This window comes from Gopherus evgoodei, chromosome 3 (genome assembly GCF_007399415.2).
Source record: "Gopherus evgoodei ecotype Sinaloan lineage chromosome 3, rGopEvg1_v1.p, whole genome shotgun sequence".
Taxonomy (NCBI): domain Eukaryota; kingdom Metazoa; phylum Chordata; order Testudines; family Testudinidae; genus Gopherus; species Gopherus evgoodei.
Window position 1 is genome coordinate 132363276 of NC_044324.1, and position 16671 is coordinate 132379946.

The 16671-nt window shown below is 42.3% G+C and overlaps 1 protein-coding gene across 1 annotated transcript in view; it reads right to left on the minus strand.

The window, feature by feature from the left end:
• LOC115647548 (plasminogen-like) overlaps positions 1 to 12611 on the minus strand; it is a 63332-nt gene extending 50721 nt beyond the window's left edge. The window contains exons 1-3 of the mRNA XM_030554264.1: positions 12565 to 12611; positions 2820 to 2957; positions 625 to 731 (exon numbers count right to left, since the gene is read on the minus strand). Coding sequence (XP_030410124.1) covers positions 625 to 731; positions 2820 to 2957; positions 12565 to 12611 — 292 coding nt within the window. The remainder of the gene's footprint in view (positions 1 to 624; positions 732 to 2819; positions 2958 to 12564) is intronic.
• Positions 12612 to 16671: the final 4060 nt, after the last annotated feature.

Here is a 16671-nt window from a genome sequence, read left to right on the forward strand (position 1 = left end):
CGGGGTGCACCCTGCCCACCCAGCACTCCTGCTGAGAGCAGAGTGGGCACAGGCCCCATTGGCCCAATGGATAATTCACCACTGGATAGAATATGAGATCAAATGCTTCTTCTGTTAAATCATCCCTGGTTTTCTGGGACATATTTAAACCACATAAACTCAAAATTAAGGGACTGAAAATAAAACATACAAACAGGAAACCCAGTAGAGTTGAAAACTCACATGATAATAGATTCCACCAGACCCATTAAGCAGAGTGCTGCAAACACTTATCAGTGGAGAAATGTATCGGTTTTTTTTTTGGTTGAAGCATGTTCAATATGTGTGATCCCAAAAACATAAAATGCGTGGGACTAGATGGAGGGTTAGAAATCCATCTATATCCTTTCCCTTCAAGGAGGCTGGTTTGAATCTAGCTCAAGTTGAGTATAGTGTCATCTGAGGACTGTTCAAAGGCCTATATGGAATTACGTTAGTGTTTTCAGTCCATTTCCATGCATCCATCTGACAGAAATCTTCACCACCATAGATGACAGGAAACTAACAACCTCAGAAAAGTGGTAAAGGATATATTTCTGTCAGGTGAGCATACATTAAAGAAGTAATATCAAAATATATACATACTTCTCTTCTCAAAGAGCACTACATCTGTTCTTCTAACCAACTCCGATGTTTTGGTGTTCTCAGCCAGTGTAGTACACTGTTGATCTTTACTGGTGAATAGAAAGGCCCTGTTGAAATTGAGGGGAAAGCCGTGGAAGAAACAGCCATTAATGTTGTTTAAATTATTGTCTTAGTGAAAATTTTTCATTATCCATTTTAGATTTTATCAGTCATGGCAGTTTAGAGACATTTTAGGCTTTTGGTAAAATTTTCAAAAGCACCTGAAGTGCCTAAGTTGGACTTAGGCTCCTAAGTCTCTCCAGCACATTTTGAAAATGTTACCCTTTGTCTGGAGTAGGTTGTAACTGCCTCGCCTATAACTCAACCTGCGCAAACTGAACTATGGGTGTTATCCTGCATTCACATTAGGAAAAGTGGTTATGTTAAAGGATCCTAGCTAGCTCATGTCAAGTAAGCCTGACCTACACTCAGCTTTTCCCTGATCTAGCAAAGCCTGATACACCATGACAGGCTGCTCTTACTAAAACAACAACACAAACAAAACAGCGTTCAACAATTATGGGCCAAAAACATGGCAAAACCATTACATTAAACTCAATGTTGAGTCCATTCCTGTAGCATTTTTATAAAGGTGTAACATCCTCCTCCTCATTCAACTTTCTTCTCCTGGTCCCCCCACCACCATGCTAATCAGCACACATCGTTGATTTAAAAGTATTTATACAAAGAAGTCCCATTGGTCTAAAAACCAGGCTTGATCAAGGGCTCAAATGCACAGGGACTTGATCCTGCTCTAGCAGCAAAATTCCCCATAAACTTCAGTGATACAGGACCAGGTCCCACGGGCAGAGTTCATGGCTGCAGCCCTGACTTCCACACCTGGCAATCAGGAGGCTGAGGGATAATATTGTGTATGTAGAGGTCCCAGCAGGGAACAGTTACCCTTCTACAAAAGATACATGTATATTTTTAACTTTTCTTTAAGGAACTTGATCCAAATCTCTCTCTTGCCTTTCCTCGGTGAGAGCTCCAGGAGTGTTGCTGAAGTTCTGCATCCTCTGCATAGCTTATGGGGAGTGAAGGAGAGGTGTGGGGGGGTGTTCACAGAGGATGAGTGATGATTCATTTGCATGAAAATAGTAGCTGGAGCCTGGCAGTGACTTCTATGATCCTGTTTGGTAGCATCCCTTTAAAACGAATATTGTTTCTTGGTGGATCTTTGCCATCTTTAAAACTTTCAATAGATTTTAAATTGATTGCCAAGCTATAAACCATTTTAAAAACAGCACCAGATCACCTGTGGCTCGAACGAGGGGAGGGGAATCGGAAGGGCAGAAAATTCCATAAGATTCACCTCTGGACTTTTCAAAGAAGCATCATTTGGAAGAGAAAGGGTTGGGGACCCTGGGAGTTTAGAGAGGAAGTCCTCTGGCCCCATGGATGGACAGGACCTGGTGTGAAGGGAGCCTCCCTTTACAGTGCAGGCTTCTCCCTTTGCACTGCTCCACCGGCCCCCTTCCCCCAAGCAGCATGCTGGGCTCTGCAGTTAATGTTGTTGCAAAGAACGATAACTGTCAGTAGAATATCCAGTCAGATATATGGCGACTGAGCAGGGGACAGTGCTACAGATTGGCCAGTTTCCTACTCCATCACTTCCAATGCCCCAAAATCCTGCAGAAACCTTCACTCATAGGACCTCCACAGGGAAGCAAGGAGGGGAGGTGGTGCCGTTCCCTCCATCCCAGAGACGATCTAGTCCACATACATTAGTGCAGGAGATCCTCTGGCTCAAGGTGCAGAATAAGAATGATATAGACCCAACAAGCGCTGCTGCTGATGTCCTGTTTTCTGAGAAGCACATTTCTTATAGGTCTATGTATGGCAAAGGGTCTGAAGGCACCTAGACATTGGTGTGTAAGATTGTTTGTCAAGAAGGTTTGTGCATCAAGATACCCAGTTTTTTTCTAACATGTATGCTGAAATTAAAAACACCATCTTCTTGGTCTCTCCTTCCATATCATCTCTTTTCACTCACATCTCCCAGGTATTGACTTTCTGGGCATTTTTTCCTTTCTTCCCAAACCTCAGAATAAAATTACTCCTGAGGAACACCTTTAGAAAGCTTCCTTAACATATAAAGCAGAATACTCAGTAAGTCACAATGGAATATAGCTGTAGGACACAACAGAAATTACCTGCATGTGAATTTTGTTTCAGCTTCACATTTCTCAGCACATTCTTCTTTACGGTTTGTTTTGTAAATCTGTTTTATTTGACCAACTATCCAAGCACCCTCCGTTTTTACATAGTTGTCTAGTATATCTCCTTGTGCTAAAAGAAAACAAAAAAAAAGGAGAGGTGATTAAACAGTGAGACTTCTGCAGTTCATATAATTTATGCTTTTAAATTGCATTTCCTGTCACACATTGGCAAGTGAAGCTGCCGTTTAATGTGTGTGCATTTGAGCTAATGGTAACACACCCTGAATAAGCTCCATTCTCCTGGCATGGTAAATGTTGGCATCACTGGACACAAAGACAGAGACGAAGTGCTTTGATGAAGAGAACAAGTGGTCTGATGCATAGGGAATGGAAAGCAGGCAGAAATACCCAAAGGGGTGAGGAAGCTATACGGAGTGAATCAGAAACAAGGGAGATGATTTTGGTAACAGTATTTTGGAGACACTGGAAGGATGGGAGTGAGGAGAAAAAATGACTCTTGTTCAGTTTTATCTGTCACATCTTCTTGGTTGTCGGTCTGCAGATGTTTTGAGTGGAAACAAGACAACCTCAGTCGTCAGGCTATCACTGCAGCCAATTACAATGACCACGTTTATTGTTATAATATCTCAAGACCAGATCAGATTCAATAGTCAAGCTATCAGGCTGTGTCTTTGATTGCAATGAATTACAAAATTGTGAATTGGTAAATAAATTAATTTGGCAGTTTCTGAAAGCTAGACCTACATGTTAAATGTGTTGGATGAATATGCTAATATGTTTTACATCTGCATGAACCAATTAATGCTGAGATGTTCAACTACATTCAGCCTTGTAAAGGAATTTGCTATCTAATAACTTTCCTCTGCCATCTATAAAAATTCTAAATGTCTATTCACCAGTTAGACAATTGTTTCTCTGCTGTTTTTAGCGGCAGGATTACAGAGAGCACTAATCATGTGGTTTTATCATTTCCTTTTCAAACGAGGATATTCTTGATAAATGTTTGATACTGAGAATTATTCATTCAGTATGAAATTCACCCCTAAACAGAGAGTGACCCCAAGCCTGCACATCACTCAAATCCATTTGCATCTTGTGCGGACCCTCTGCACAGGGATGAACTTCACTCTCATAGAAGTTGATTTGAATCAACACATATTGGGCCTGATTCACTGCTGCATTACTCCAGTTTTATGCCAGCGTAACTCCAATGAATTTAAGAGAGTTTTGAGAGTTCACACCATTACATACATACATACTGTCCATATTTATATTATGCCAAATGCTTTTTTGTTGCAGCTATCAAAGTAAATTTATCTCCATTGTAGTTAAGTCACACATCAAGGGTATTGTTCTATAGGTGCCAGAGGGGGTGGCTCAGTAGTTTAAGAATCCAAGCATCCAAGAAAATCTCCAACCTTTTAGAATCCCATATCTACCCCTACCTTACGGATGCGTCTTTGTGGAGCTCTAGTGGCCTGCCCTTTCCTCTGTTGCCAGTCTAGAGCAAAGGTACCTTCCCCTGGAGTTTTCATGGAAGTTCCACACGTAACAGACACTTCTCAAACCTCACAATCTGGGTATTCAGGGAACAAAGCACCTGCCTTGGCCAACCCTCTTAGTGTCATACACACGTTTTACACTGGTTTAATTCCATTGATTTCAGTAAGTTATCGTATTTTCAATTTATACCAGTGTAAGTGCAGACAAAGTCAGATCCACAGTATCAGCTATGGGAGGAAATACTCCTAGTCCTACTGCCAGCTACTGTTCCTACTACCCATAATCCCTAGCAAAGTAGCCAGGGTCTAGTAGTTGGTGTACTAGTCTAGCATTTGGGAGACATGGGTTCAAGTCCCTGCTCTGCTACAGTCTTCTTGTGTAACCTTCAGCACATCATTTGCCTTTCTGTGCTTCTATTCCTCATCTGTAAAACAGGGTTAATAGCTCTCCTCTGCCCTGTTGAGGTGTTTTAAAGGTAAAAAGTGTGAGATACTCTGGTGGCAGGGGCCATATAAATACCTTAAATAGATAGCTGGAGAACATGCTGTGGGATTCATGTCCCTAGTGTCCTGTTGTATGATTATGGGGCAATAGCCATTTATGGGCCACCTATGGCTTTGCTAATCTCAAATTCTATCTGTTTTCCAAAACAGTCCCACCTTAGATATTCACTGCTTTCTCTGATCATACAGGAAGCATCCCCATTCTTACTCGTCAGTGGCATAAATAGAAAATAACATTTGCTAATATCTTTGCACCTACAGAGCTGCTGCTCCTTTTTTTTTTAAACTGATTTAAATTGTGCACAAATAAATTTGGAAGATGTTTATAAGCTAATTTTGCTTGAACTGGTAACTAGTAACAGAGAAGAGAATATGACTTAAATTCCTTGATGAAGATAGCAAAATACAAACAAAATAACTGATCTCAAAATACAACAGGCTGTGCATTATTGTAACCTAAACTCCAATTTGTTAAAAACCCAGAAATGGCACAAGAAAATTAATTGACAGGCCAGTCAAATATCTAAAAGTAAACTGATCTGTTCCATTTATATACGTATCACTTAGAAATGTTCCAGGGCTGATCCAGAATACATAACTTACTGTTTCACTGAAGTTCAGAGCGGGGTCAGTGTGTGGCTCACTAGTTTGGGATATGTGAGATTGTGTTTAAAAATGATAAATTAACAAGGGCTAATGACACTTCTGTTATGACAACATTTAGAGAGACAAGGTGGGTGAGGTAATATCTTTTATTGGACCAACTTCTGTGGCATTGTAGGTAATCAGAGGGTTATAGATGGTGAGTCCTCTGGGGATGACTTTTTTTTCTTGCATATGCTCAGTAAGCAGATGTCACTCGCTGTTTAGGTCTAATTGGCAGTCCATTCTTGTGGCTTCTGCCAGTTAAGGACAAAAATGGAGAATACTGCCAGGATATTGATGTATAACTTAAGCGTTGGAATAAGCAATTTTGTGAATTAATGAACAGATCCCCACCAAGATGTAAACTACAACTTAATCCAGCAATGAACTTGGCAGGCAACAGGCCAGTGACATTAGAGGAAGTGATGCTAGTGGTCAAATGGTCGTTGTAGCGGGGTGGTCATCCCACTCCTGACTGGAGGGGTTGAAAGCAGCCCTGGGAGAGGGCTGGGACTGAAGGAAACGGAAAGTTGATTGGGAAAGCAGTCTCAGCTGGGGCCATGCCCCAATCAGGCCGCAGCTGGCCCTATAAAAGGGCTGCTAGCCAAAGCTCAAGAGTCTCTCTTTAGCCGTAGAAAGAGACAGGTCTGACTGCTTGGGAGCTGAACAGGGTACCTGAGTGGAGCAGGGCTGGGGAAAGGCTAGAGGAGCTGGGGAGCTCCAGCCTGGAAAACCCCCAAGCTGCAGCCTTGCTAAAGGCCAAAAAAGTTACTGGGGTTGCAGAGATGCAGCCCAAGAGTAGGCAGAGGCAGCAGGTCCAAACCTTCCTTGCTGATGATGAGTGGCAATTACACAGCTAGATGGTGACTTGCAGTAGCCAAAGACTGAGCCAAAGTGAGGATTGGGGGTTGGGGGTTCCCTGGGGAGGGGAGACCCTGAAAGACTATAGGGCACTGCAGGGGGCAGAACCCCGAGGGAAAGGGCACTGGGATCTGGGAGGGACATGAAAGCCAGAGGCAAGTGGGGCATCGACCTGCAGAGGGCACTCTGGAGGCTGAAGGACCAGCAGGAGGTGCTACACTGGTGAGTCGCCGCACCACTACAGTCATGAAATGATAAAGCACCTGATTTTGACAATATTTCATCAGAACTGAAAACGAGGCCCAGATTTAGTTCATTGGTTTCAGAGAGTCATCTTAAAAGTTTGAGAAACTGGTCATATTCCACTAGATTGGGAAAGGACAATGATCAGCTTGCTGAAATTATAGAAGGGCAATGCTGCTGTCAGTCCCAAGGAAGGTGTTGATGATCAGACTACTGCACCAGCTGAAATACTGTTTCAATCCAAAAATGAGAGACAACCAGTGTGGCTTCCGCACAGGTCGATCTACCGTCCATGTTATATAAGCTCTGTGGAATGCAATTGACAAATGACTCAAGTGACAAAAGGAAGTTAATATCATGTTTATAGACTTTGTCGCTTCTTCTGACTCAGGGCATTGACACTGGATGCTGCAGTGCCAATATGGAATGCTTGAGGACTTAGTGTGCCAAGTGGAGGAACTGTACCTCAGTGCATTTATCTATGTGAGCTTCAATGGTTGTATTACAGACTGGGTCTCAGGACTATGCCCAGAATGTGTTCTCTCACATACATTATTTAATGTTCTAATAAATTACCTGATGACAAAGCTGGCTGAGGCCAAAGTATGAGGTGTGAAATTTAAAGATTCATCTTTAGATCATCTTGAGTATATGGCTGTTGCCAGTATGGGTCAAGAGAGCTGAAGTAATGGGTCTGATAGACTCAGGGTGTAGCCAAACCATTGTACGGACAAGCTTAGTAGAGTCCCCTGATACATCAGGTGCTCTGCCCTACCTCCAGTCCATTCACAGGGACATGAGTCCCTGCAACTGAGTATAGCTGATGGTAGGAGGTTACACTGGGACTTGCAAGGTCAGCATAGCAGACACCCTGGCCTACCCAGTAACATTAGGGTGGGATTGGAAGTGGTTTGAGGGACTCCTCAAGCAGTGAAGCAGGGACTGCCCCACCTCAGAAACCAACCCAGGCCTGAAAATGAGGGGGCTTATGGGCCAAAACACAATGGAAGACCCCTGGAAGTACCCCTCCATCCAGCCAGCCAGCAGTGCCAACCCAGCAGCCCACTAGCTCTGGGATACCCAAGGAAATGAGCCACAATTGGCTACCAGAAGATGAGAACTTTGTGCAAGAACAATGGGAAGACCAGACTCTGAGCTGAGCATAGTAACAGATAGCTGTCTCCGATGGGGAGGTGGGCAAAACCCAATGAGTAAAGCACTGGCCCCACTTTGAGCTTTGTAACAAGTGGCTTTACTGAGTTATGAGACCCCCAAACCCAGGAAACATGGTGATGGCTGCTGGGAGTCAAGAAATTCAACTGGAGGCTTCTACATCTAACTCACTCAGAGCCATATGCCAGGTACTTGGGGTGAAAAAAGACACTGGAAAGGGTGGTCCTTAGATTCTTCTGGCTAGGAATCCACAAAAAAGGTTTTTCATTTTTGTCTTGTGCGCTGACTGCCAGCTGGCAGGGCCCAAAGGGATGCCAAATGCCCCTCTGATTCTGCTCCCAGTGGTGGGCATACCCTTTGAATGGGTAGGAAAAGATTTAGTGGGGCCCTTGAGAAGATCACATCCAGGTACTGTTGTTTATTGGTGATAGTAGACTATGCCACACAGTACCCTGAAACCATCCCACTACACACAACAAATATGCTCACCATAGTGAATGAACTCATGAAGGTCTTCACCAGGGTCAGAATACCAAGGGAAATACTGATGGACTGAAGATCCAACTTCTTGTCCAAACTGACATAGGAATCGTGTAAACTGTGGAGGATCAAAGCCCTGAAGACTTCCATCTACCATCTGCAAACAAATGGGCTGGTGGAGCAGTTCAATGAGACCCTGTAGGCCATGTTGAGGAAACTGGTCAACATGGACCCTTGACACTGGGTCTGACTGCTACCATCATTGCTGTTTGTCATAGGAAAGGTCCTTCAAACCACCACAGGATTCTTGCCCTTCAAGCTTCTGTGTGTAGACAGCCCAGGGGGATTTTGGACCTCCTCCGGGAAGCCTGGAAAGAACAGGAGACTGGGGTAGTGGGCTCAGTGCCATGTATGTTCCAATTTTCAAGATTAGCTAAAACTGCTATGGGACTTTGCTAAGGAAAACCTCTTGAAGGTCTCTTGAAGGCCCAGGAACAAATCAACAAAAAGGGGACACAGTTGTGAACATTCAAACCAGATGACAGGGCTTGTTGTTACTCCCAATTCCCAAGTCAAAACTATTGGCCCTGTGGCAGGGGCCATTTGAAGTGGTAAGAAGAGTAGGGTCAGTTTATTATGAGATCCATCAGCCTGGGAGATGGAGGAGATGCAAATTTATCACATCAACCTACTAAAGGCCTGGAAAACTCAAGATGGCCTTCTGATAGCTCTTTATTCCCCAGAACCAGAACTGGGGCCTCAAGCCATGACATCCACAGACCCACCCACTGTGTCAGTGGAGCCGGAGCTCAATCAAAGACAGCAAGATCAAACACTGCGACTGACTCAGGCCTTCCCCATAGTGTTCTCAGCCCTCCCAGGGAGGATGTGGCAAGTACAGGAGACTCGTTGACCTCTGCCAAAGAAAAGGTGGGAGGTGGTCCGCAAAGAACTCCAGGCTATGCTGACACTGAGAGTCATCAAGAAGTACCACATTGAGTAAAGAAGCCTTATTGTGCTGGTGCCAAAACCCAACAGCTCAATGAGATAGAATAGAATGCATAGAATTTAGAAAAGTCAACATAATACTGCTATTTGATGTGTACCCGGGGGGACAAGCTACTAGAGAGACTGGGGAGCGCCAAGTATATATCCATGCTAGATTTGACTATAGGATACTGGCAAATCCCTATGGCAAAGGTGTCCCAGGAGAAGACAGCCTTTCCTACTCCCTTTAGCATCTATCAATTTGTGACTATGCCTTTTGGCCTACAGAGCATCTGCCACCTTTCAGTGACTGACAAATAAGGTGCTGCAGCCCCATGACCCATAGATGCCTATATTGACGACATAGTCATCTATAGCTACAGTCAGGAAGACCACTTACAACACATCATCATGGTTGTTCAAGCCCTTGAGAAGGCTTACTGAAAATCTAGCTAAGTGCCACCTTGGGCAGAAAGAACTGACATACTTCGGGTACCCAATAGGATGGGGCCAGCAACACCCCCAGTGGATAAGGTCCAGGCACTAACCGGCGGTATGACCATGTCAGCTAAGAAGCAGGTGCAACATTTCCTAGGCCAGGCTGCCTATTATAGGGGATTTGTGCCTGGCTTTACCACAATAGTCACACCTGCACCGTACCGACCTAGTAAAAAGCACCCACCCTGGGAAGGTGCAATGGACAAAGGCATGTGACAGGGCCTTCAGAACTCTGAAGACCCGGACAGCTCAGGGGCCAGTTCTCTTCCACCTAAATTTTTCAGAGCCTATTATCCTTCAGATGGAAATGTAAGAAGTAGGTCTTGTGGCCATGTTGTCCCAAGAGGTAAGAGGTGAGAAACATCCAATATTGTATCTGAGTATGAAACTATTCCCACAAGAGGAGATTGAAAAAGAGGCCCTGGCTGTGAAATGGACCATAGAGAACCGATACTATTATCTATTAGGGAACGCCTTCTTACTCTTCAAGGATCACGCCTCCCTCTACTCGCTAAATTCTATGAAGGACACCGATGTCCAGATTGAGATAGTACATCTCCTTGCAGCCTTCTGACTTCCAGATGCTCAACTGCCTGGGAAGGGCACATGGGAATTTTTTTTTCCTCAGGAGGGAGGAGGAGAGCAGGAGGAAGGCCCACTGCTTCAACTAAATCCATTTAAAAACACTCCTTTAGTTAAATCAGTGCAAGTTGTATGTTAACGAGGCCTAAGCTAAGAAAAGACATATATGACTGAGTAATACTTCCATGCATTCCAAGAAGCTTTAGAAATAAACCTGAGAAGGAACAGGATGCAGATGTCCCCCAAGCTACTTAGGAGAGGACAATCCAAAAATACTGAATAGAGCTGGAAACATACAATGGCTGTTGTATGAGAAAGGAACATCCCAAAGAGAGGACACCTGCACAAATAGTAATTTCCCAAACAAGGGACTCTATGGGGAAAGTTTATGCAATCTAATACCTACTCACTTCAAAGGTACTATAATATCAGTGTTGTGCACAACAAGATAAGCTTCTTTTGACTCTGATAGGCTGGACCACAGCTTGTCTGTAAGAGCAGTGGTCACTTTGACAGATCACAAGATGCCACATGAGGCATTATGCTAAATACGTGAGTACCTTATTATCTGATTTCTCTTTCTTTACATACAGGTCAGTATCTATTTTAAATTAGCTTTTACAGGTCTGGCTAGGACCACTTTGATACCATTTATATTATTTTATTATGATTTTTCTGTCTGATTCTAATGAACTTGGTTGCATTGAAGATCCCTGTGGTTTAAGACTGTTTGGGGGGAAATAGTGCAGTCCATCCCAAGGGAGGGAAAGTGATTGGCCTAGCACAGTGAGCACAGTCAATAGGGAAAGCCTAGTGACCACTGACACAAGCCAAGTTACAGGGGGCTTGAAGTAACAATAACCCTTTCCAAAGCCAAAAAGGAATCTTCCCTTTTATAAATGGGATTTATTGCTTAATGGTGAGGATAAACTTGACACAAATCTAATAGCCACTTGACTGACTACACCTACTTGGTAAACACAGTTCAAGCAGAATAGTCAGAGACCTAATTCTGAAAAGAGACATTCCTGTGACCTCTGCTGGCATTAGCCAGCACAACTTGAAAATGGAGTGATTTTGTTCATTCAAGTTCTACAATAATCATCCTGCAATACAACATTATTCTTAATCATCACTTAGCATCTACAGTATGCTAGGTGCCTTGCAGACAAATAAAATAGACAAAGAGGCAAATTCTTCTCTCAGTCCTAGCAGTATAAATTGAGACCCAACAGAAGTCATTAAAGTTGCTCTGGATTTACACTGGTGTTGCTGAAGGCAGATTTTGGCCTGTGGTCCGTCCCTAGGAGCATACAATCTAATGGTAGACATGATGCAAGTGATGGCTACGAACAAGAACAGGAAGGACAGACAGGACTAGGAAAACAGGAGTTACAATAATAAGGTCATATAGTTACTTAGATGTACTACACACATATCTTGCTGATTCCACGCTTTACTGTATTCCCATACAAAAATGGTATTAAGAAGTAAGATTGAGAAAATATATCAGTAATTTAGGGTAAAATATAGGGATGTTGTACTCATCTCGGATACATTCATTACTAAGCGTGAAAATTCAGGATAAAGATTAAACTTAAAGACTTCCGCACGTTAAGGCAGGGGTCCCCAACGCAGTGCCCGTGGGCGCCTGGGCACCCGCGGGGGCATCTAAATGCGCCCATGTCCTGGCTGGTGGTGGAGCATCCGCCGAAATTCCACCAAATTTCTGCTGCATTTCGGCGGCGACACCTCTCGATGACGTCACTTGTCGGAGGCAAGTGACGTCATCGAGAGGCGCCACCACCGAAATTCCATAGGAATTCAGTGGCATTGTGGTGGGTGCTTCACTGCCGCCAGGGTTCTTCGTCTGGCGCCTGCCAGACGAAAAGGTTGGGGACCACTGTGTTAAGATATGAAAATATACTGCTAGAGTATCTAAACAACCTTACCTCTGTCCTATAATGACACCATGCAATAACCATATGGTTCTGATTAAAATATTCAGTGTTGATGGTCTAAAATTAGATTAAATTAATTTTTAAAGTCATATGATTTTTTTCTTTTCCTTTCCCTCATAGTGTCACTACAGAGAATATTACTTTGAGAAAACAGTGAAAATGTACGTGAATAATGTTGATGCTTTTATTCAGCCAGCACTGAGCTTGTGACATGTGCCTACCGCAGTTTTTTCTTAGTCTGTGGAATTCTCTAACATTAAAAAGATGTTCCTTTCTTATTCAGAAAAGAGAAAAAGATTGACATTTACAACAGTTTGAGAAAGGCCCATGAACAGATTGGTAAGGCAAATACTGAGTATGTTTCTTAAATATCTTGCCAACAGAGGACAAAATCCTGTAAACCTCTAATCATATAAATAGTCCTCGCTCATATAAATAATCCCTTTGATTTCAGTTGGAAGTATTCATGTCAGTAAGGACAACTCAGAAACTAGAATTTAAATTCACTTGGATATGCTTTAACATCAAATAATTACTATATTTTGTTATAGAAGGGCCCCTCTGTAATATTTCTAAATCCTAACTTCCATTAGCTAGAATCTGTTCATACGTTTTACAAGTAACTACAACAGCTGTTTCTTTTATATCCCTCACTCCCACACAATCACACACAAAACACATCCCTGTTTTCTTCCGTTATCTTTCCATATGATCTCTATCAAGATAAAGTTGTTATATAATCATATGACATTTTGCCTTGATTGTTAACCTTACTTTTAAAACTGCTATTGTAGCAGTTCATGTAGACATATACGATGTCCGCAGGAAGAAATGCCATCAGGTTTTGATATCTGAGTCTTATTATTTGTACAGCACACAGAGTACTTATTCAAAATCTCCATAGCATTTGCTGACCTTCATAAAACAAATATGTATTTTAAAAGGCTTAACATATTGTCTAGCATTTTATAAATCCTCTTGTTTTTATCTTTTGAAGAACTAATCTCATGGAGTCTAGACTGCTGAAGATTAAATTCCAATCTATTAAAATCCTTTATTGCCCCATACAAATCAGTAATCGGAAAGCCTCTTGTAAGAAGCTGGCCACAGAAGAGACTAAAATTTCCAAGCAACAGGGGATGTTTTCTTTTGTTTCCGCTTTAAAAAAAACAAAAACCTTTGGATTTAAAAACAACGAAAAAATAACAATCTGTAATACTGCTCTAAATAAATCAAAATCAGACAGCTCTGAGATGTTTGATAGTAACTAATGTAATAAACAGACCTCAGCTCTGATCGAAAACCCACATGGAGTCTTTCCATGGACTTAAACAGCTTTTATATTAGGCCTGTATTGGCCTAGTTTTCAAAGGTGCTGAGTACCTTCAGCTCCCATTGGCTTCCATGGGATTTGTGGGTGCTCATTACCTCTGAAAATCTGGCCACTGATCAATCTGTTGTCATTTGTTCAACACAAAAACATTGAAGGATGGTTCATCATTTTTCCTGGGACTTTAGCAAAGAGCAGGATAAATATGTGAGATCTCTGCTACCACTGAAGTTTCACGATTTACACCATTTAGTGCTGCCAAATCCTTTGTTTAACTGACCACTTGTTGAATGTGGTAAGACAAAGTTGCAAACAACTCAATCTGAGTGTTGTTTTTCGTTCTAGGGGCGCCATGGTACGACACAATCACAAAAATTAGCAAGTATCCTAGTGGTGCATTACATTGAATCAGAAGAACATATAAATCAGGAAATGAGACATATATATGCTATTATAGACAAGGATATACAATATAGTGTATAATATATAACAATTATTTTAAGTATAGACGGGACTAAACCAAAATTTAGAACAAGAGATTCTGGAGCTTTGAAGGAATTCAGAATCTGAACTAGGCTCTAGATAGAAATATTGTGGCTGGCACTTACTCTTGTAATGGGAAAGCCTAATCTCTGAACCCCAAATACTTCTGAACATTTTCAGAGCTTAAAGGGGGGAGATCCCCCAGGCGTCGCAGATCTGGCAATAACAATACTAATGATAATCAAGCCAGGGCACTGAAGGGTACACTTTAAGCACTTTTTTAACAAAAATGCTGCTCCCAAATTATGATAGATTCTCTTCCCCACTCCCTCTCACACACATTTTTTTCAGGCCACTTTCAGCACTACTGTAAGAGATCTGAAATCCAGATAGAATTTTGATTTTCCAAATCTCTCTAATACTAACAAATACTAGCAGCAACAGTTAGTCAAGACTGCAGGGTCCCCTTTCTGTAGGTGTCATGCTTTGTCAGAAAGCCTTCATAAAGGAGCAACAAATATAGATTTGAGAGAAGATAAGTGACCCTGGGCTGTGTGGCTTTCACATAGATCTTTAAAGGCTAGGAACATTACTAATTTGTGCTTTTAAATATATAGGTCAATGTTTGCTGACTTGGGTGCCTCAAGTTTGGCAAGTAAATACAAGTGGCCTGATTTGCAGAGTTGCTGCACAACCACAGCTCCCATTTTCTTCTCTAGGAGCAGTGGTTGCTCAGCATCTCTGCAAATCAGGCCCTTTGAATTAGGTGCCTAAATATGGATTTAGGTACCCAATTTCAAGAACAAATTTGGAAAGTTGGGCCAGAATCTCACTGATTAAAATGCAATATAAGGAAACCTTACCTGCATATAGAAATAAAAGTAACAGAAAGACGGCTTTGCTAATCCCCATTTTGGGACAGGCTGGCTCTGTGCTGAAAGCTGTGTTAATGCTGTGTCAGTTTTATTGACTCACATTCGACTTAGACAGCATCAAACAAACAAGATAGTCAAATTAAGTTAATCATTCAGTGACCCACTCTGCCACGGTCTAAAAGTTCAAACATTACCTTGAATTGAGGATCTTACAAAATAACGTTTAAATGTTTGTATTAGATGCTGGGAAAAGATGAAAGCACTCTCCTATCATACAAGACATGCTTTAGCTCTGAAATTGTTAGGCTTCCTTTTGCTAATCTAAAGGCAGAGAAAGCATTACTGAAAAAATACAAAAAACTACGAGGAGTCCTTGTGCCACCTAGAGACTAACACATTTATTTGGGCATGAACTTTTGTGGGTTAAAACCCACTTCATCAGATGGATGGAGTGAAAAATACAGAAAGCAGTATAAATATTACAGCACATGAAAAGATAGTAGTTGCCTTACCAAGTGGGGGGTCAGTGCTAAGGAGCCTAATTCAATTAAGGTGGAAGTGGCCTATTCTCAGCAGTTTACAAGAACGGTTGACTATCAAAGGAGGAAATTACTTTCGTAGTGCTATAGAGGCCAATGCAATCAAAGTGGACATTGTCCATTTCCAACAGTTGACAAGAAGGCGTGAGTATCAGCAGAGGGGAAAATTACTTTTTGCCACTGAGCAGAATGCAAATAACTGCTATTCTGTGTCTTCAATGCCAAGGCCATGATGCCAGTCTCAGTTACAATGTTGTATTGGCATAAATGCAGCTATGCCTGATTTATACCAGTGTAAGCAAGAAGAAAATCAGGCACAAATAATGTTCACTGGGTTATATTGTCATTCTACAGTTTCATCAAAGAAATCCCTCTCTCATTGTTTTTGCATTTTAGACATACTCTAGGATTGGGTTTTGTTGCTGATGTTTACTTACAGAGAAGGGTTTGTGGATTTTTGTTTTGTTTTAATTCGTAACAATGTCTAGCATGCAGTAACCACTATCGACCTTAGGTCTATGAGTTGGGCTCCTCCTTTCCACAGACATAGCCACACCCACACAAAATCTTCTCGCCAGCCTGCCACAATCCTCTGCTCACCCATGTTCCAGACTGATTTCAACACTAGCAGAGATTCCCTAAATGCCCTAAATGCCCTCTCTCTTGGAAAAATTGCACTTCAGCATTGGTTCGTAGCCTTCCAGACTACATTGGGTTGGTGGGGGAGCTTCACCTCAAGCTGTGCAGTCAAATATGCAAGTAACTCAGGAGCGCCTGAGGGGGACGGAGCTCTCAACTGGCTAAGGATGGGAGAGGGTGTAAATAAATTAAGGAAGGGGGAGCTGGATGGGACTCCACATGAGTTACTCTGCCTAGAGTCCCTTAAAACCTAGATCTGTTCCTATCTGTAGCACTGTGAAGCGCTCATTTTCTCCACAGGATCCTTTAATACTCTGCTATCAAACTTCCTGCTGCAGTGGATATTATTCTGCTAGGGCCTTTGTGAAGCACTGCAGAGAGCAGGATCCCATAAGATGCTTCAGAGAATCCTGGTAGCAGACTAGAGAAACGTGATTTTCATTAACAGCAGGGATTAGTCCCATTGGAAGAGAAGATGAGTTGTGTGTGGGATGGAAATCAGTTCAGGGAGGTAGCTGATAAT